At 41.8% G+C, this 23,211-nt stretch overlaps 1 protein-coding gene across 1 annotated transcript in view; it reads left to right on the top strand.

Moving 5' to 3' along the window:
* Positions 1–23,211, top strand: part of TPCN2 (two pore segment channel 2) — a 1,483,468-nt gene that overhangs the window by 358,954 nt on the left and 1,101,303 nt on the right. The window contains exon 4 of the mRNA XM_044082617.1: positions 3,332–3,509. Within this exon, the coding sequence (XP_043938552.1) occupies positions 3,332–3,509 (178 nt within the window). The remainder of the gene's footprint in view (positions 1–3,331; positions 3,510–23,211) is intronic.

Here is a 23,211-nt window from a genome sequence, read left to right as displayed (position 1 = left end):
CATGGGAAACCAGTGAGTTGCTCTGTCAAAGCCCACTCCACCAGAGCGTTACAAATTAGATTCATCTCCAGGGCTAGAACAGGGTTTGCTACGTCTATTCTGCAGGGTCTTATTTAACCTACTCCCCTTCCTGCCCCTCACATTTTCTGCCTAGAGAGCTTTGGTACTCTCCCTAAGGTTAAGAATACTGCAACATGAAAATAGAAGGACATAGAATAGTTGTGGAAGAACTTACCATAGCCATAGATGTCCTTCTCTTCCATGTTGGAGTATTCAGTCCCACCCACCTACCCCCTTTCTTTGACCAGATTATCAAATGCGTCCTTTCCTTAACTACTGGCTTGGTGTCTGGAGGGGCTTTTTGTTCTCCTTTCCTTGGGGGCTCTCTCTGTGCAGCGGCCATTTCTGAATTGGGTACGTGCTGACGTTACAGATATTGCCAGCATCAGTTTATGGCTCTTCCATGCTACGTTGCACATACCCCTGCTTTCAAGACTTTGGTATACTGGCTGGATGTCCGGTACTGTAAGCAGCAACTCCCTAAGGTTAAGAATACTGCAACATAGAAGAGAGGGACATCTGTGCTTGTGGTAAGGTCTTAAACAACTATTCTTTTCCCATCCACTCATAAAGATTGCACTTGAAGAGGGTCAATGACAGTGAAGTACTCGCCTGCTTGGTCCTTCAAGTTCTAGGATCCGTGTCAGCAGCAATAACCGTAGTACTTCTAAGCAGATTTTATGAGGATTCTCCAGTAGATGCTAGCAACACAACAGTTGATACTTTACCAACCCATGTCAACTAAGATACAAATCACTGTGACATGCAAGAGAGATCTCGGGTGGTGGATTCAATCATATCAGGTTCTACAAGGCCGTCTGTTTATTCTCCTTCAGCCCAAGGTCGTGTTGACCATGGATGCTTCCCAGATGGGGTGGGGTGGCATTTTCTGGGGAAAATTGTCCAAGACGCTTGGTTCCTCAGAGAGGTCAACTTGCATATCCATGTCCCAGAGATGAGAGCAGTGCTATTAGCATTGCAAGCCAGCAGGATGCTTTCCCTTTGGGGACATTTGCAATTCAAATGGAAAGTATGTCAGTAGTTTGGTACATCAACAAATAAGGAGGGACCAGATCATACCCCTTGTGTCAAGAAGCGTTCAATGTGTGGCAATGAGTGATCTCATCCAATCACTTTCTCATAGCTTTGCACATTCTGGCAAAGTCCAGTGTGATAGCAGACAAGCTGAGCAGGTGCATTCTTCCTCATGAGTGGTCTCTCAACAAAAATGTGATGGAAATTATTTTTCATTGATGGGGCCAGCCTTGCTGTGATCCTTTTGGTTTTCCCCTAAATAACAAATGCAACAGCTACTTTGCCCTAATTCCCCCACAGGGGGAATCACCAAGGGATGCTCTACTTCACGATGGGCCCCCCGTCTACTTTATGCCTATCCGTCTATCAGACTAATTCCAAAATTTTTGCAGAGAGCTGTCAGGTTGAAGAGCAAAGTCATCCTCATTTCCCCTTACTGGCCTTGACAGATTTGGTTTCCCTTCCTTTGGCCTCGCTTACTTCAACCTTGGATTCTGGATTCAATTCCAGACCTCCTCTATCACCAGACATGCATGATTCATCCCATCATCTCAACTCATGCTGATGGCCTGGTTTCTGCAATTCCGTTAATAGCCAGACAGCAGATGCTCTCTTCCCCTGTCCAACATATACTTTTTTCTTCCCATAAACCTTCAACATGAAAATGCTGTGCAAGTAAATAGAAAAGATGTGTTTAATGGGCACAGCAAAATAATGTTGAACCGTTTTTCAGCTCTGATACATAATGTACTCTTGTTTTCAACCTTATTTTTTAAAGGGGCTAGTTCGTCAACCATTGAAATTTGGTTGGCAGTGATATCAAACCTTCACATTGGATTTGGAGGTTCTTCAGTAGCTTCTCATAAGTTGTGCAGAGCTTTCTTGGGAGGCAGTCTCCTTTTGAGACTTCCATTTAAGGACCCTACTCCCCCATGGGATCTCAGTCTGGTATTGCAGGCACTATTACACTCCCCATTTGAAGCAGCAGCTAAATGTGACCTTAAGTATCTTACTTGGAAAACTGTTTTTCTAGTAGCCATTACCTCTGTTAGAAGAATTTCTGAGATTTAAGCCTGGTCTTCAAAACATCTGTACTTGATCTTTTACAAGGATAGAGTAACACTGCAAACACGTGTCTCCTTCTTCCCAAGGTTGTCAGAATCTAGTATCAATCACTCCATTCATTTTCCAGTATTCTTCCCTAATTTTGCAAGCAAAGGTGAATACATGTTACATTTGTTGGATGTTCACAGACTATTACGTTTTACCTGCATAGGGCAGAACACGTCAGAAAAACAGACCAGTTGTTTCCTTTGCAGAATTGAAATTGGGTAAACTAGTCACAAAAGTAACTTTAGCCAGATGGCTAACTGATAGATTGTATTTCATTTGTCTATAGCAAATTGGGTATTGATATGAGCTCATTCAGCTAGGTCCATGGCAACTTCAGTTTCTCTTTTCAGAGTATCCATGGATGACATATATACAGCAGCAACTCTGGCTACTCCCCATCCATTTATTACTCATTACAAATTATATCTGATCTCCAGGGGTAGAGCATCATTGGGTTCAGCTGTGCTTAGGAAAATCCTTCCTTACAGTCCACCCGGGATTATAGGTAGCTAGAGAGACTGCCCTTATGTTGAGGATAGAATGAAAATTGACAACATCAGATTCAGAAGTTATGTATGTACCATAACGTTCCATCTGTGTTGTCAATTTTCATTCTTCCTCACTTACCCATCCACAAGCCCCCATCCATTCTCTTCAAAAACTTATGGATGAATGAGCTGTTAGAGGAACATCATTGCCATTTTATAGAGCTCCAGATCGTTTATTTTCCTTTGAGTACATGCACTTTTACATGTTATATTTATGCATGTTAAACATTTTCTGGTAAAACTCAGCAAACAAGATCTGAGGTAGCTTAGGGTTGGTGCATTATGGGTAAGGGAGAAGCTCAAGAGCTTTTTGGTTACCATGAGCTTTAGTAACGGGTGAGTCAGATCCGAGCCCATCAGTTGAGGAAGAATGAAGATGGACAACACAGATGGAACATTATGGTAAGTACATAACTTACTAAGTCACCATGCAGCATAAAACATCTCATTTTTTTGTAATTACAAATTTTGAGGTTTACATGTATTACTGTCATATGAGCCTGTTAGCTGCTTTGGTAAGTTTTTCATTTTAATTTGCAAACAAAAATGTCTTTATTGACTGTATTGTCTTGCAGGTTTTTAAACCTCAACATTTTTGTTTTGTTGGCACTGGCATTTATCGAGAAACCATCATCTCTGACTGTTACTTCAGATGTACGTTTCCGGCAAACACCATGGGAACCTCCTTGTGGAATGACAGAGAGTATAGAATTGCTCTGCTTTTTTGTATTTGTAGCTGATGTAGCCGTAAAGGTGAGTTTGTGTGCGATATGGAAGTCATTTGTTGGAAAATTCACTTTGTTGAATCTTCAGATGTTGAACAAATACTAGTAAAAGAGAAATGCTGGCATTTCTGTGGGTGAGATTGATGTACAGCGGAGATAGGGATTTGCCCTTTTCTCAATGTTGTGTGATCTAAGTTGGTATAAATGATAAAAAAAAAAAATAAAAAAGTTTCAAGTATTGAATGTTCACTCTCCAAGTTTTTGTTTGAACCCAAACACTGTTCATAAAAATAAAAATACAAATTACAGTAATCAACAGTGATCATAGAAAAACAAGTGCAAATATCTTTTTAAGAGCATTTTTGAAGCCAGCAGCTGTAGGTATTGCCCAACTCTGAAGATGATTCCATAGTAATGGGTCTTGATAGTTAGAGTGAAAGCCTGAAGAAACCGAGTTAAATGATAGAACAAGAAGAAGATTTTTTGAGCAACATTGTAATGTACAGGTGGAGACGTATGGGTGTAGAAGCTCAATATGGTGGACCCAGATTGTGAAGAGAAAGGTAAACCAGTAAAAGAATCTTGTACATAATACAATATATGACAGGCAATCAAGAACAGAGTACTTAGCTTAATGTGATGAGATCTTGACATGCCAGATAATAAACTTGCATAAGAGTTCTGAAGAAGTTGTAGAAGTGAAAGATCAGAATCAGGAAGACCAATTTGTAAAGAGTTGCAGTAATCCAAACATGAAGAAAATAGAACATGAATTACAGTAGGAAGATCATTAGAAGGAAGCAAGACGCTTGATCAAGGAGATATTTATTTTTATTTTACATTTGTTGACTGGGCTAGTCTAACTGGATATATGTCCATTTTCAGTAGAGGCCCAGGGAGATGAGCTCCACATAAACAAAAAAAAAATATTAGCAAGACCAGATATTCTCAATTTAATACCCACTTCATTAACTCAATCACATCTCTTCTTGGTAATCCAACTAATCACACTTCTCACTGTACCCCTTCCCTCTTCTGACTCCCCCATCCCCTTCTTTTTCACCCCAGTCCAAGCAGGCTACATAAAATCTCTCCTTTCCAAACTCAAACCCTGCTGTCTAGCAGCTGATAAATTACCTAATGAATTCCTTAAAGTTGCTACCCCCTCAATTGCCTATCCCATATCAGTCCTAATCAACCGTTCTGTCTCTGAACGATATGTACCCCATCTATGAAAATATCCCACATCATTCCCCTACACAAAGGTGGCCCCTCTAAGGATCTAACCAACTACCATCCCATAGCTGTACTCTTCCCTCTAGCTAAAATCTTAAAAAAATGCATTCACTCCGAACTCCTTGTCCACCTCCTTAATCACAAACTCCTCTCCCCCACACAACACTGCTTTAGGCCAAAACATAGTACCAGTAGTACCCTGCTGCCTTTCACAAACACCATTCAAGATCTTATAAACAGAAGCCAAAGTGTCTCCTCCATATTCCGTGACATGTCAAAAGCCTTTGACACCGTCTCCCACCAAATCCTACTAGATAAACTGTCATCCCATGGCCTTGACGCAACAGCCATGTCCGGGTTCCATAGTTATCTCTCTAACCATCAGCAAGCCACCAAATGGGAGAACACCCTGTCCCCCCTTCTACCCATCACTGTTGGTGTACCCCAAGGATCCATACTTGATCCCCTTCTCTTTACAATTTTTACTAACAACCTCAGCTCTTCAACCAACCTAGTCTCCATAGTCCAGTTTGTAGACAGCTCTACATTAATCTGCATTAATCCACCCCCCCCCCCAGGACCTACAAACAAAAATGCAAAAATCTTTCCAGGACATAGAAAACTTCCTCACTAGCCATCAACTCATACTTGACCCCAACAAAACCAAGTTAATTGCCTTCAATTACAATAAACCCAAAACATGTATGACTCCACTTTCTCTTCTTTCCACAAACAGAACCAAAATAGATCCCACTAGCCAAGTCTAACTTCTAGGTATCACAATTGATGATGACCTAAGTTTTGACACCCACATCTCCCACCAGCCAAGTCTAACTTCTAGGTATCACAATTAATGATGACCTAAGTTTTGACACCCACATCTCCTCTCCATCAAAGTCCACTCCAAACTTGGCACCCTGTACAGAATTAAACCTTACCTTACAGACCATGCCAGACTAGCCACTGCCTGCACACATCTACTCTCCACCCTCTATGGCTCCCTAGTATTTACAGACATTCGTAAATCTGACTTAAATAATCTGGAATCATGCTACAACAAAATCGCCAAGTTTGCCACAGGCCACTCTTACAGAACCCAGCACTGCTCTGTACTCTCCCGACTTAAATGGTTAGAACTACCAAACCACCTAACATTTAACCAACTGTCCATAGCCCACAATATAATTCACAAACCTAACAACTGTCCAGCACTTGCCAATCTAGTCCAACACAACAGTAATCCTAGAGTTCTAAGATCCACAAATAAGCTATTGTTAAAGATTACCCAAGCTCACAACACAAAGGGCACCACCCTTTTTCCCCATAAAATTGCCAAACTGTGGAACACACTTCCTCAACCTGTGGCTAAATCCCCAGCATTCATGAATTTAAAAACCCCCTTAAGGAACATCTACCAAAACACTGGGATCTGCACCTGCCTTACTCCTGGTTAAGCTACCTACTACTCCCTTACATTACCCTAAACTAGCTCATTCTCACAGCTCCAGCTATTACCTGCTGAAGGCTATCTTGATTCTACACTCAATTTCAGTTAGCAATGTATACACATATACTGCATTGTCTTTAACTGTTATGTAGACTACATTTCTCTATCTTGCAATTACTGTATCGCACAGTTCTCACTTAACTCATGCGGCCAGTTTTTATCACTAACTGTGCCATTTTTTGTTAAATGTGTTAATTTATTTAATTATTTGTAATTATTGTTATAGAACTAATTTATTTACTGACTTGCTTTGTACATTGTTGATTAATACATGTTCACTTTGTTTAATACTGTCCATTTGTATGTATGGAGCTTTTCTCCTCGGGCCTCCTCTGAAAATGGGCCTCATGCCCAGTCGGACATTGCCCGGTAAACAAACACAGTAAATAAATATTCTGAAGATGGAATCTTTTGAGAATATTTGTTTTGCAATTTCGAACATTTGAGTGCTCAGTCAAATGCCATGGATTCATACAATATACATGTATGTGTAAGCAGTAATCCTCTCAAGGTTTTGTAATTTCATACATGATTACTAGGTGATGACCCCAGGGGTGGTCGCTACCCAAGGGTTATTTTTAAGGTGGTATATGTAATCTTGGACATGGGTGGAAAAGCATTTATAGACTACCTCTATCTACTACAGACATAGGTACCAAAGCAGGGGTAAATTTACACTGTAGGGAAATAAGTGACCATCCATGGGTGTTGTAAGGCACAGTACCATTGTGGGAGATCTGCCCTCCTCTCAAAGTTCAGTTATTTCTCAGTAACACCTACATTTCAGAAATGGCAGTAGTACTTTAGTACTTATAAAATAGCTCTTAATGTGCTGGGTGTTTTATTTTCCCCAGTAAAAATTTTTCTAGTTTTATAAAAAATGTAGTGTCTAATAAAGAACTGGTAAAATGGAAAATAACTCTGACCGCTACCATAGATGTGCTGCAAGTAGAGCACTTAATTTTATTTTTTGAAAGTGTACTCTGCTTCTGATATGAGATTATGTGAAAAACAGCTAAATACTCTGTATTTCAAGTTAAGATAATTATATACATTTTTAAAATGTTATAGGTACCACAATCCCATGTGTAAAAATGGGTAAAAGGGGTTGTGGAAGGAAGGTATGTGTAACAGTACACTTGAGCTAAAATGTAGTTGAATAAAAATGTTTGGGGGTGGGCACATCAATACCAAATTGTCACACTGTTTTCATTTTGATTATGTAACTGTTTTTTTTCCTTAAACTACTTTATTAGCAAGAATCCCTGCCAAGTGTTATCAGTTCTTCAAATTACAAAGTTAGATTACAGATTCAACTGTGGTTCCTGTTACTAAATGTTGCGCAAGCAGGGAATGACAGCACACCATGACACCTCAGCTGTAGCTCTCAGTTACGGCAGCAAAATAGAGTAGATCCCTGAAAGGTGCAGTAGAAAGTGACCTGAGTTAAATGTAAAAAAATAAGAGTAGTATGGACCGTTCTAGTATTGTAAAATATACTGCAGTTAGTTGTTTTCATCTAATAACAGTTACAGTAGCTGAAACTTAATTAGCATTTTAATTTTGTTACATTTCATACTGTTTTCCCCTCATAGGGATTTTGTGCAACATCATCATCCCATTTTTTGTAATTTTTAAGCTAGTCATGTTTCTGGTGTTTATTTAACACGTGCGCCCACATACACACAGTAGTCTCTGGCTGTTGCTTTTAATTATTCCCACTACAACAGAACTGTTCCAGACAGTGTCACTGCACACTTTGCCAGGGCTTTGGCTGAATCTATGGCTTTTTGAAAAGGGTTGGAAGCAGCAGATTAGTCCTTCGTGCATACTTCTACAAAGTAATGTAAGGCAGATTTCTTTTCCAGGTCTAGGACCATTTTGCAGGGGCTCCTGGACCCTTCCCTGTTATAAGCTGTGGTAATCTGCCCATATAGTTTAGGCTACTGCAGCAATGAGTGATATGAAGAACACGGTACAATTGTGTAACTAAACTTGCCATAATACACATGTTCAAATGATTGCTGCTGCAGTAGCTGCTCCCTCCCTTCATCCCACTGTTTTTTTTTGTTTTCTATGCCAGGGTGTGGACATGGATTTTTTCCTAGCAATGTCGTCTCTGGGTTTAGCCTCCCTCTGTCAGATGGGATAAAAGCTCTGAAGGGCTTGGTTCAAAAAACAGTCTTTTCAGTCAGCTCAGCTGGAGTTGACTAATGCTTTGGACATGTGGAGGGTGCCCTGAAACTTTCAAATCTGTCTGGCTGTTAGCTAAAGCTACTGTGGCAGTGACCATTTGGACATTTACAGTTCTGTATGAGTTCGTACAATTCTCTGGGTTGGGAAGTATGCCTTTTCCCCAGTATTGTGCAATCTTGGATATAGTATATATAGTTAGGGTGTGTGGGGAATACAACCTCCCACAAAGGGGGTGTAGCAGAGCTTGTTCCCCTGTAACAAAAAAAAAAAAAAAAAAAAAAAAAGAGTTTGTCTTTTTTTGTTTTAATTTTGCTTGCACTGAGGTCTGTATTCAGCATGTGTAGTAATATGTCAATGTTTGCATTGTTGAAATTTGCACATGGACATTTGGGTCTTCAGATTGTATTCAAAATGGCCTATATATGAAATCTATACAATCATTTACATATGGTTATTTTTGAGCAGAAGAAAAATATATAAACATTTCCTTTCTCCCAGTGTTCTAAGAATGGCCGTATTGCTATGCGATGGTTTTTGTCCAGTCTTCATACTTTCTATCCATTATTTCTTGCTGTTCGCCAAGAACAAAGCTTATACTCCTGACAACATTCAGTACCTGCACTGATTAGTACTTAATTCTTAACTTCATATTTCTTTTTTTTTTTGTGAGTTTTGTTATAAACAATTCAGTAATTATTGTACTTGAAGGAAGGTGATTTCCTCATCAACAGGCTGAGCCCATACTGGATCAAGCTATTGTACATTTGGTCTGTCTTCCTCTCCTCCCATCCCGTGTATATGGAGGAATTGATCGGGTTTTATTTCTGACGTTCATGATTGGAGTCTTGAAGGGTCATGCGAGAGTCATCAGGATACCATATTTCCATTTGAAGAAGGTTACTGATGGACATTGATTGTCATTGTGCTTGTTTACTGCAATGTTTTCTACCTGTGGCACAGATGGGGATCTTGGACATTTGCAACATTATGCTTGGGTTGTTACTGTATCACTGTTGTAGTTGACCTTGTACTCCTTTGCTGCAGGATCTGCAGTGGCTATCATTTCCTCACGGATGTATTTATTGTCTTATTACTGATATATAGAGCCATAAGTGTGGATGTCCTTCAAGGATGCATCTGCAGTCATAACATATGGGTTGTCCTGCCTCAGGCAGCCCTTCGGTCGGCCGGATTCCAAAGTCTGGGTCTGGCCTCGGCTGATGTCGCACTTCACCCGCCGTCATAGCTCCTGGGGTATAAAGGCATCAGCCAACGCCATTTTCCTCAGTCTTTCTTGCCACGCGGTGCCCGAAGCAGAAGCTGTTCGCAAGTGCCGGTCGGTCAGATCCAGAGATTTCAGCTACCGAAGACTTCTAAAAAAGCTAAGTACCCCGTTGGGGACTCTTTCTTGCCTCAGCCGATGTCAGACAAAGTAAATAATTGTTTAACTTGTGGGAAACAAATACCTCATAAGGATTTCCACTCTTACTGCCTTCCTTGCTTAGGCCCAGACCACGACGTATCAGCTTGTTTAGCCTGTGCTTCCTTCAACCGACGGATACTTAGACGTCGGTCGGAGTTTGCTGAAGAGTTTTTTGGCTCCGCTTTTGCATATAAAATGCTGTCGGAGACTCCGACTACACATTTAGCTAAAAAACGCAAGGAAAAGGACCGACACTCGCGGCCCGCGGTTTCGCTGAAACCATGGTTAGGCCTACTGCGAGTGTCTCTGTTTCGGCTGAAACCGAGACCTCGGTTCTCCCTTTGGCCGAAAGCATGCCTCCGACAACTGAGGCCACACAGGCCCCGGCTGAGTCGGCTACAGAAATTCCTACTGAAGAAGCAGGCACACAAGATTTGTCCGACACCATTCCGTTGGACATCTCTACTCCTGCACGTGGGGCAGCTAGATCCCCTGCTTCTATGTGTATCAAGGCCTTCTCCAGGGCTAAAGCAGCTAAACTTTCCAAGGCCTTACCTACAAAAGCTCCCTCTCACAGACCTACCTCAAGTTCTCAGATTCTCAGCCTTGCTGAGGACCTTATTTCTCTGATCAGGGGATCCCAACCTCACCCAGACAGGGCCTCATAACCCCCTCCTGAAAAGAGGTCTAGGACTGAACCCCCTGAACCTCTCTCCTCTGACTATTCCTCGGATGGTTCAGATTTATCTGACCATCAGGAAGGACCATACTCACCTTATGAGGATTCTGATGCAGAAGACTCCATTCCTTCTGCCTCCCCTCCAGAAGAATTTTCATTTGGGGAAACTACACTCAATGAGGGAACACTTCCAATGGCAGGGTCAGGATTTTTCTGATTCTAGGAAAAGGCTAAGGACTTTTTTACACTTACCACAGCATAGGCCTTTAGCCATACCACCTGTACTATCAGTTGTTGATGATGCATACAATGATGCCAGTACTGCCCCTGATTCTCTTCCCCCGGCCCCTGCCAAACCTGACAGATACTACAGGGTCCCGGATTCTCACTTCCGCTTGTATAAGGCCCATGCTGCAGACCCAGAAACCATTTCTCAGGGCCCTAAAGGTGTTGCAGCTGCCTCTGCCAAAAAACCCCTACCCTCTGAAAGAGAATCAAGAGCATTAGAGAGATGGGGTAAAAAGGTTTATACATCTGATACTCTTTCTGCCAGGGCTTTAAACTGTCAATTTCACATGATACAGTACCAGGAATTTTTGTTAGATCAGCTGAATAAAAAGCTGTCCTCTCCTGAACCTTTAGACCGTAAGTCCCTTCAGGATTTGGTACACAACTCTCAGCAGGTCAGTAATCATTTCTTAAAATGTGGCTATGATGCACTGGAGGCTTCATTTAGATCAGCTATGACTGGAGCAGTGATTCGAAGGCATGCCTGGCTAAAAGAACAATCCTTGCCAGACCATGTTAAGTCTAAACTCCTAGATGCCCCTATGGAGAAACAAAGTTTATTTGGCTCCCCTGCACAGGAGGTTCTAAAGAAAGTGGAAGAAAAAGCAAAATCTGTCCAAACAGTCAAGGATTTTCTGCCGGTCCAACCTCCGAGGTTCAGCAGAAATTGGCCTTCAAAGAATTGGTCCTTTCCAGACACCTCCAGAGCACAGAGAGTCAGAAATAGATGCCCAAGAGGCAGAGGTCAATCAAGGGGTGCCTACAGGGGTCATCAGTGGCAACCTGCCACCCAGAGAAGTGCCGCCACAGCTGCGACTGCAACCACTTCCACAGGACAGACACAATGACTTGCCTCTGATTCCGCCTACCAGGGAACAACTGAAAGCACCCTTGGGCGGAAAGCTAGCTTTATTTTCAAAAAACTGGCATTGCATTACAGGAGACAAATGGACTTTGCAAACAATAGACAAAGGCTACAGGTTTCACTTCCACACTCTACCAAAAAAGAGAGGAATGCCAAACCTTCCACCAAGCCAGAAATCAGAGGCTCTAAAACAAATAATCAGCTTACTAAGGATGAGAGCAATAGAAAAGGTACCATCTATGGAACAAGGCCAAGGATTTTACTCCAGACTATTCCTTGTACCAAGAAAAGAAAATCAGTGGAGGCCTATTCTCGACTTGTCCGCACTGAATACATATCTCATTGTTCTAAAATTCAAGATGCTGACCCTACAGCATCTTCTTCCCATGTTGGGCAAGGAGTCTTGGCTGGTGACTCTAGATCTCAAGGAGGCATACCTGCACATCCCTATACGACCAGATTGCAGAAGACACCTCAGATTTCTTGCAGGATCAGAGCATTATCAATTCTCAGCATTGCCCTTTGGCTTATCTACTGCGCCCAGAGTATTCACGAAATGCCTGGCATCAGTAATTGCACATTGCAGGCTTCAGGGAATTCAAATCTACCCGTACCTGGACGACTGCCTAATACAAGCGGACAACAAGACAAAAATAATAAAGGATTTGGCCTATGTCATACAACTGCTGCAAGCCTTGGGATACACGGTCAACATACAAAAGTCAAGACTAGTGCCATCCCAAAGGATAACATTTTTGGGTGCAGAACTGGACACAATAACTCTGATGGCTTTTCTCATAGAAGAAAAACAAAAGCAACTACCAGTCTACTTCATGGCATTAACGAGACAAACTCAGCTTACTGCAAGGAAAGTCCTGCAGGCCCTGGGGTACATGGCATCCTGCATAATCTTGATCCCACATGCCAGGCTGCATATGAGAAAATTACAATGGTACCTAAGGAATGTATGGTCTCAACACAGACACAGTCTAGAAGCCCTGATACCAATCATTCCATGCCTGAAAAATGAATTCCTGTGGTGGGCTCAGGCCTGCCAGATCAACAGAGGATTGCCTTTCCACAAACCACATCCAAGGCAGACCATCACCACGGACGCCTCAGACCTAGGCTGGGGGGCACACATGGAAGACAAGTGTATCCAAGGCCTATGGTCCCAAGACCAGCTGAATCTACATATAAATCTAAAGGAGATGCTGGCAGTGAAGCATGCAATCGAGGCATTCAAATCATTCCTCCATCAAGGACACCTGCTGATAAGGACGGACAATACCACAGTCATGTGGTACATCAACAAACAGGGAGGCACACATTCATACCCTCTATGCCGGATGGCAATGGACCTGTGGAACTTCGGCCTGAATCTCAACATCCAACCGCAGGCCAGATTCGTACCAGGAAAAGAGAATTCACTAGCAGACAGCTTAAGCAGAACTACCACGGATGCTCACAAATGGATGCTGCATCCAGACATCTTCAAAACCATAACAAAGAAATGGGGAATGCTAGAGATGGACCTGTTCGCCTCCCCACTCAACCACCAACTGAAGAAATTCTGCTCAAGAGTATACCACCCACAAGCCTGGAGGGTGGACTCCCTTTCTTTCAGCTGGAAGGCCCTGACAGTATATGCCTTTCCACCTCTCCCATTGATGTACAAAGTTCTACTGAAGATCAGAGAGGAACAGCCAAAGGTAATTCTGATAGCTCCAGACTGGCCAAGGCAGCATTGGTACCCGCTACTGAGAAGCATGTCTCGGACGAACTCATGGCCTCTACCTCTATGTCCTTTACTTCTAACGCAGAACAACTACAAGACCCTGCATCCAAACTTAAAAACGCTGCAGCTAACTGCTTGGAAAATTGCATAAAACAAAGCCAACCTGTTTTATCTCAGAGGGTTAAGGACATTATCCTGGAGGCTCGCAGACCCTCCACAAGGAAAACATATTCAGCCAAATGGAAGAGATTCCTCATTTGGAGTGCAGCAAAGGGAACAAATGTCACACTGGCAAACCTAGCATACATCCTAGAATACTTAGCAGAACTGTTCCACAATGGCCTGTCCTATTCTTCCATTACGATTCATGCATCAGCAATTTCAGCAGAGTACAACATGGATCCTCCTGTCTTCTCTCATCCTCTCCTCAGACAATTTTTGAGAGGGATCAAAAATGTAAAACCTCCAAGGAAACCACCTCTGCCTGCATGGGATCTCAATTTTGTGCTAGAAAAATTAACACTTCCCCCTTTTGAACCAGCAGCAACAGCAGACTTACAGTTCTTATCTTGGAAAACTGCCTTCCTGCTAGCAATCACTTCAGCAAGAAGGGTATCCGAGTTACAGGCATTAATGGCAGTGCAGCCTTTCCTTATCTTTCACCAGGATAGAGTGTCTCTGAGAACCAATCCTACTTTTATGCCAAAGGTGGTATCCAGGGTATCCTTGAACCAAGCTATTCATTTACCTACATTCTTCCGTAACCCACAGAACAGGGGGGAAAAACTACTACACACCTTGGATGTACACAGACAACTGCGCTACTATCTGGACAGAACTAAGGCCAGCAGAAAAACTGACCAGCTTCTGGTAGCATATGCAACAGGAGTGCAAGGAAAAGCAATTTCAAAACAGACAATCTCAAAATGGATAGGAAATTGCATTCGATTCTGCTACTCATTTCATGGAAAGACAACTCCAGAAAATATCAGGCCTCACGCCACAAGAGCTACAGCCACCACTACAGCTTTCCTACGAGGAGTGGCTACCAAAGACATTTTAGAAGCTGCTACTTGGAGCTCCGTGCATACATTTGCCAAGCATTACAATCTTCCTTTATACTCCAGATCCCGAGCAGGTTTTGCAACTGCAGTTTTACAAGGGATCTTAACTACACCATCATTATCTTAGTGCCTCCTCCCCCAGTTTGGCTATGGTATTCTACCCATATGTTATGACTGCAGATGCATCCTTGAAGGACATAGTACAGTTTTGTACCTACCATAAATGTAGATGTCCGATAGGTATGCATCTGCAGTCAGGATTACCCACTCTCCTTCCCCTCTGTGGTATTCCTAGGGTACTTACCCCTCTCTTAGCTAGCTGGGGGAATCTATTATGGTGTATTTGTTTGTATGTATATATGTATATATACTTTTTGATTTTTACTGTTTGGAATTTTCTACTTTTATACAAATTTAGCCTCCTAGAGGGCACCTGGCATCTGGGGCAAGAAACACTGAGGAAAATGGCGTCGGCTGATGCCTTTATACCCCAGGAGCAATGACGTCGGGTGAAGTGCGACATCAGCCGAGGCCAGACCCAGACTTTGGAATCCGGCCGACCGAAGGGCTGCCTGAGGCAGGACAACCCATATGTTATGACTGCAGATGCATACCTATCGGACATCTACATTTATGGTAGGTACAAAACTGTACTGTCCTGCTTATCTGAAGCAGCTTCTGATACTGTATGTTCAGTACAGGCCCTATATGTCAAAAGGAAAGGAACTACTTTTCCTTCAAAGGATCCATGTTTGATGTTTGACCTTTGTATATGTAACACCAGTCCTTTAGAATCAACTTGTGATAAGACCACTTTTAGATAGGTGTATTTAATTCGAGCAGATGTAGCCATTCTAATATTGAATTTTTGTGTGCACAGTTTGTTTTGCATGTGTTTATGCTTAAGTCTTAGTTTTTAGTTGTGTATTTTCTTTTATCTTTTTATGTAAAATGCTTGAGCAAGCAAGTAAACGGGAAGCTGTAACATCAAGGATTCTGATTAATTGCTGGGGTTGGGTTAACCCTTTCTGCCAGTTTGAGTTGGTCATCTTTACTCATAAGCCCCTGCAATTGGGTATGATCATATGCCATAACCGAAGATGTTTTGATATTTTATACTGACTGCATAGCCTGCTTGCCCCCTTCCCCCACCAACTTCAGTAGCTCTTTTCCCTTTTGTGTAGTTTTGTGTTTCTTCTAAATTCTTGGCATGTTAGGAAACTTGTTTGAGATGTTTTTTCCAGCATTTGGTGCAGGATTCATAGGACTGACAGCATGGTCTCTCTTGTTGCCCGAGGAGAAGGCTAGAGTCTTTCTTTGGAGGATTAATGATGGCTTAACTAATTAGATGCGAGTCTACATCTCGTGTGTCACCTCAGTCCTTCCTGCAGTAGCATTTGGTTAATGAAGGTGAATATATAAGCTTGTTCTTGTCTGCATTATAAGCAGTAGACCAGAGACCTATGAAAGGTGCATGCAATTTCCCCAGGAAATTCCCAGGGTGCTTAAACTGCTCATTCTTTTATTATTTGTCTCCACTGGCAGATTTTCAACATAAGCTGTGGGAACAGCCCCCAAATTACCCAGTCTTGGCTTGGGTTACTCTTCTGAGGCTTATTCTCTTTGGACTTCACTGCAGGCTGGCCCAGTAGAGTTTCAGTCCATGTTCAAATGTAAGTGTTAATGGGAACTTTTGCCATTGTCCAAGACCCAGGCACAAGAATATCTCCAACATATGTTTGACTGTTAGTGGAATCTTAAGTCACTGATGTAGGGTCACTCCCTTTGGGAGACGTTGTGATGTCAGCTTGTCCATTGCAGTCCCTCTTCTCTGACATGTTGCCTTAGACTTGCAGATCGTCAAATATGAACCCAAGTCTGCAGACATAAACTTATAGCTCCATTGGGTGAGCTTGTGTACATGCCCTTGTTTGGTTTGGTTTGTGGGAGTATGTGAGGTATCGCCATGTGTATGTTCATTAGGTACTTGATAGTTGTAAAGGATTAATGAACCCTCTGGTTTCTCATGACACCCCTTAGAGATCTTCTCCGTTGAGGAATTCCTTATGGCTTCCTCCCCATCTTTCCCTGGATGCCTCTAGGATAGGGAGATATTAGACCCTCCTGCCAATATTTTCTCTTTTAGATATCTTTTAAGAATATCTTGGAAGATCTGCAGCATGCTCTGTTGCTGCAGGCTCTTTGCTGAACCTTTCTCCAGTTGGAGTGATGTACTGAGTATTCTAAATTGCATCCTGTGTGGCGTTTTTGGCTTTCTAGTGGTCGCAGGGACCACATCTATTTTTCTCATCTGTTGCTTGACAAGGCAGTTTTTCAACTCTCCTGATACTATCCAAATATCCCCTAGATTGAGCTGTCTTTGTGGAGATGCAAGGGAAGTGGGACAGTGAATTTGACTCTGTACACTCCCCTTGCCCCCCCCCCCCACTCCTGACTGGGGTTGCTTTGACAGGTAATAAGTGGTCAGAAGCTTTTTGGAGGCAGACAGGGAGACTGGTACCTGCAACTTTTCACATACACTGTTCAGTCTAGGGCTTTTTGCATAAAGCCTTATCTCACAATATGTGCAGTGTTTATCCTCTATGGGGAGGTGCTGTTAAAGAAAATCTTTCACCCATGTGGGGAGTATCCTGCTTTTACTTGCTCACTTGCTGCAGCAGCAACTCTTGTTCCTGTATAGCCAACAAGGTTTTTGAAGCTACCATAGCCCCTCTATGCATGCTGCAGACTATCCCTTTCGAAGGAAGAGAGCCAGCTATGTCTTGTTAGACATTCTCCCTACCCCCATCAGCTCCAGCAGGCATTAAGCTTGCCAATTTAACTCGTGTTGTCTGGTCATACTTGGGGCTTTATCTGTTCACACAACTGTCAAAATTGACTTCTAAATGCAAAACTTTTCTTATATTCCTTTGATCAGATGGAAGGCTGAAGTACCATATTACATTAGCATGTTACATAAATTCAATTAATGCTTCAGTAAACTATTAATCTAGCCAGCAGTTTAAGTAGAATTCCAGACTTAAGCAGACTGACAGCTGCTTTACAAAACTCCTCACTATCTGCCAGAAGTTACAGCCTTAGATGAAGACTTATTTGCATGTCATATGCTGGAAAAGCTTTTTGGAATACTTCTGCAGCTACCTGTTTACTGTGGGCTTCACAAACTCACTCTACTCAAGACAGTTAACTGTGTGACACACCTTTTGAACAGATGTTTAATTTATTGTGAGCAGTTTTTCCTTGCACAGCACAAACTGCATAGAGTCTAGGTTGGTCACACTGATTCACGAGACTCTGCTTTCTTCTCAGTAGAACTTGGTTGAATTCCCATTCTGTTTTGCTTTCTTAAAAATGACTGTAGTCTGACATTTTGATCACAGTAGTGGTTTTGTCAAGACACTTTTTTTCCTTTCCTGAACTCCACTTATGTTTTCAGGATGAAGTAAGGAAGTAGAGTTGACTCATCATGTTTAAGCTGGTGGAAGAATTTAAACTTGTAAGGCAGTATTCCAGCAATTAAGTGCATGTCTGTAGAACAGGCACTTTCAATTCTTTGACCTTTCTCCGAGGATTGATATTTACAGTTTGAATTGATTTCATTATTTGATCTCTGTAATTAGGGCTTAAGGGCCTGTGTAGTATATAAACAAGTCAGGTGACACATTTTTTGCCAGTTGTATAGTACAGCTGTGTATCTGTGGGATCCAGCCCTTTCACTGTATCTGTTCGGCAGATGTTTACGTATCAGGAGTTCAGTGTTTTTGAAAGCCGATTGCATTCGTAGGATCTTAGAAACTGCAAGGCAAGTACATTTTAACACCATGTACTCCTGCCAGGTACCACTCTCCCCTTCAGGAGAGCAAAACGGGTCAAGTTGGGGATGGAACTTGCAGGTACATTTTCAGTCATCAAGGGTAGTCTAGGAGGCAAGGGTGTCACTTGGCTTAATGTCTAGTGGCAATTTGTTCCTGAGGTTGGTTTGACTGAGTCATGAATTTGTCCTTCTAATGTGTTTCATTCATTTGTTGGTGGAGGTTTGTATAATTAATTCAGTTGTTTGTGTAGTCATTCACCTGCGAAAGTGTAGGCAATCCAGTTGGAGATCTTTGGCAAGGAATGCAACACACGGATCTCCAAGTAGATGGAGAAGGCTACTACTCTGTCTTGCTAGCCAAGGATTTTTCGGCCAGTATTCTTTTTCATCAGGAACATATATGGCTTTGGTACAAGACGAAAGGATTATTGTTCTTAATCTTCTTCTTCTTTCAGCTGTTCCCATTAGGGGTCGCCACAGCAGATCATCTGTTTCCATTTCTTCCTGTCCTCTGCATCTTGCTCTGTCACACCAACCACCTGCATGTCCTCTCTCACCACATCCATAAACCTTATCTTAGGCCTTCCTGTTTTCCTCTTACCTGGCAGCTTCATTCTTAGCATCCCTTTTCCAATATATCCAGCAACCCTCCTCAGCACATGTCCAAACCAACGCAGTCTCACCTCTCTGGCTTTGTCTCCAGACCGTTCAACCTGGGCTGACCCTCTAATATACTTATTCCTAATACTGTCTACTCTAGTCACAACCAGTGCAAATCTTAACATCTTTAACTCTGCCACATCCAGCTCTGACTCCTGCCTTTGTCAGTGCCACTGTCTCCAACCCATATAAAATAACTGGTCTAACTACCCTTATGTAGACCTTTCCTTTCACTCTTAGTGGTACTCGTCTGTCACAAATCACTCCTGACACTCTTCTCCACCCACTCTACCCTGCTTGTACTCTCTTCTTCACCTCTCTTCCACACTCGCCATTACTCTGAACTGTTGATCCCAAGTATTTAAACCCATCCACCTTCACCAACTCTACTCCCTGCATCCTCACTTTTCCTCTATCCTCCCTCTCATTAACACACGCATATTCTGCCTTAGTCGTGCTGACCTTCATTTTTCTCCTCTAGAGCATATCTCCACCTCTCCAGGGTCTCCTCAACCTGTTCCCTACTCTCACTACATATCACAATTTCAGTATTCTAAATAATTTTTCTAATTAGGGTAGAGACCCGAGAGACAGTAAAATATATTTTAAAATGTTTTATCTTTTGGAAGTAAGTTATGCTACATGGAAAGATGTCCTAACTATGTTTTTAACATGATAGTCAGTGGTGAGGGAATTGTCAGCCCACTTGCTGAAATCCGTGACAGTAGTGTCCCTTTGGGGTGGGGTAACACCAATGCTACAAGTTGTAGATGAGAGGCATTTCCCAAAGATGATACTGTGCTGTTTTTTGCATCTCTTCTCTAGCTTATGAGCTGCAAGGCAAGGAAGAGGGAACATGACTTGCATTCTCTTCTCTCTCAACTAGCCACTACCCTACTTTTTCCCATTCCATTATCATGTACTCCTCTTCATAGTTCCAGAAGTACTCGTATTAGTTTCCTCCAATCTCGCATAATAGAACACCAAGAAAAAATACTGAAATGTTACACTACTTAATAACTTCTTTTAATTTTGTCTGTCTTTCCAGAATAAGTTCCTGTCACTACCACTCAGTCCTTTCACTAGGAGATCCCTTCTCACACGAAAATCTTGATGCATTACTACACCACTTTAAAACTGTACAAATATGGAGTAATGACACTAAAGACATACACCTAAAGAAATTCTTCCACTATGGATAAAATGAAAATGGAGTTGAAAATTAGGGTGGGCATAGAGAGGGGTATAGTTAAGAGGTAATAGGAATTATTTAGAGGGGTTGACAAAAGGCTAAATTATAGTAGAATAAGGGGAATCTTAGAGAACGAGATGAACAAATGCAAAGTTCTGAAGAGGAAATGAGGGAGTGTGTTGGAGTTCACTGTTTTGAAAGTCCACTTGACTTCATAGGGTTTTGGAAACAAAGTTGCTCCTGCCAGGTACCACCGCTCCCCTTAAGGAGGGCAAAACAAGTCAGGCTGGTGATGGAACTTGCAGGTACCCTTTCAGTCATCAAGGTTAGCCTAGTAGGAAGCAACTCCAGCGCACACAAATGGTTAGCATGACTGTTAGGCAACAAAAAGTAGAAAGGGTTTCCACCAAACTTAGCAGTATTAGAGAAATTTTGTAAATTTTATGAAAATTTCTATTAGTGGAATGTGGGAACTCATAAATATTTCCATTTGTTCTCTTTCTTGAAAACTTAATTATGCCAAGGTTGAGGAAGATGAGGCTCCACAACTATAGTTAAGACAGGAAGAGATGAATGCAAACTTTGGTGTATATTGAGTATGCGGGGAAGTTTCCAGGAATAGATGGTATTCCTCTGGAAGTTGGGGGAAGAAAGTTGTCGCTCATCTGGTCAGGATAAAACAGACGAACATTTGTGGGTTCTGTTCAAGTGGCTTTATTATGTACAAACGCATCAGAATTGAGGTTTAGTAACTTTAACTAAGATAAACTAATAAACACACACTCTCACTCGTACACCTTCACACTCTGGCCGCACTCTCAAAATGGCACGAAGCTGACGTGCTTGCTTTGTACATGCACGTGCTGTCCTTGGAAATACTTCTTAAAGGTACAGCACACACTATATTCTACATCCTCCCTCTTTTTGAGAAAGGAGTCCTGCATTATTGACGACATTAATTGACATGCAATTGATGGAAAATAATTCTTTGATATGGAATTATACAGAACTAAATACATATAAATAGTTATGTCCAGGTTGCTGTGCATTTTACACTAAGTGTGGAAATACGACCAAGTTGTGTAACATAGAAATTAGAACTAAATCTAGCAATTAGGACAGTCTCTGCTGAATGTTCAGCTTTGGGGACATCAGGAGCATCATCAGGAATGGACGTAGGAGTTGACACGTTCTGCAACAGGAAAATTGTCTGGATTGCTGTGAGATCTAGAGTCTGTATCACAGGAGCAATGCTATTGTATCAATTCTGATACAGGAAGAAGATGTCTGCCATTTGTCATGTATTCCACTCTGCCAGATTGTACAAAGTAGGATCTCTGCACATATACCTGTTACTTGACCAAGCCGGTTGAAACCTTTTGCCGTTTGTATCCTCACTGTCTCTCCTCCTTTCACTGGACAAAGAAATGTGCTCGATTTATGATAGCTGGACTTCTGGAAAGAATGCTTTCTGAATAGTTGGGCTTTGATTACTCTGTTGTTTTTAGCTGTAGGCCTCAACAAATTGGAACTGATAGGCAAGGTTGTTCTGGTTTGCCTAAATAGAAGTCTGAGCAGGCGAGCCACGTATATCACAGGGTATGTTTCTAACATTGAGTAAATTAAAAAATGCATCGGTATTGTCATGCTTTGACTTCTCTAGTAAATGCTTTACACTCTGTACTACATGTTCAACTAGTCCATTTGACTGTGTGTATTCTGGATTACTATTAACACGTACAAAGTTACATTCTTTTGCAAATTTCTGAAACAACTGACTGGTAAATTGGGTACCATTGTCAGAGATGAGCTTCTGTGGACTCCCATGGACTGAGAAATGGTATTTCAGCTGGTGATAATAGCAGTGGACGTTAGGTTGGGTAGTAAATCAATCGCAAACCAGTTTGAATAAGAGTCTACCAACACTAAGTAATGCTGATGGTTCCACTTGACTCTATCAGTGGCTACTGTTGGCCAAGATAGTTCAGGAGCTTGACTTTTAGCTAAAGTGGTGCTTTTTGCAAATGCAGTTTAGTACTGTTGCATATTGAACAAGAAGAAAATACTTTATCAATGTCTTTTGCTAGAGAAGGTCAAATTCCTAGTCCTCTAGCCCTTCTTTTGGTAGATTCAGAACCTGGGTGACCACAGTGCAAAATCTGGATATATTCTCGTTGTAAGGAAGCGGGAACAACAAGTTTAGGTCCTTTAAAAATAATGCCATCTTCTGTTAACACCTCATCTCTAAGGAAAATAAGTTTGCCCTTCAGGCAGTACACTAGACTGCTTCGGTCATCCAACATTAATGAAGTGGTTGATTTTTTGCAAAACTGGGTCAGTCTTTGTATGATCTCTCAATTCATCATGTCTTGTGGTAGAAAAATTACGCACGTCCATGACATTAAAGTCAAAATTCTGCGTTAAGCTGTTTCATTATTGTATTTCTGGGCGATGTGGATAAGGTATCGGTCAGATAAAGAAGTTTGACTTTTGTATAGACCATTTTGAAGTTGTACTTTTGCAATTTGACCATCATTCTTTGTAATCTCACTGGAGATGAATGCATAGGCTTCTTTAAAGTAATGACTAGAGGTTGATGATCAGTTTCAGTTTGAGTAGCCCGACCATAAATATAGTTATGCAACTTTTGAACATGCAAACACTATTGCCTAAAGTTCTTTCTCAATCTGAGCACACTGGATTTTAGTTTGGGTAAGAGTTCCAGATATATAGGCTACTGGTCAGCCTTCTTGAAGAATAACTGTGCCAAGACCAAATTTTAAAGCACCACAGGAAAGAGTTGCTGGTTTATTGACATCATAGTATCTTAATGTAGGTGGGGTGGCATTTTTCTGCCTAAGGTCTTCAAATGCTCTCTTGTGCTGTTCCAGCCAAGACCATGCATCATTTTTACGTGTCAGCTCCCTCAAAGTCACTCTCAACTCACTGAAGTCTGGTATAAAGTTGCCTAAATAGTTGACCATACCAAGGAAACGTTGTAGAGCTTGAACATTGTCCAGTCCTGGCATCTCAAGGAAGGGCTGCTT

Source organism: Protopterus annectens, chromosome 9.part0, assembly GCF_019279795.1.
Source record: "Protopterus annectens isolate FY-2018-M chromosome 9.part0, PAN1.0, whole genome shotgun sequence".
Lineage (NCBI taxonomy): Eukaryota > Metazoa > Chordata > Ceratodontiformes > Protopteridae > Protopterus > Protopterus annectens.
This window is presented reverse-complemented; position numbering and strand designations above follow the sequence as displayed.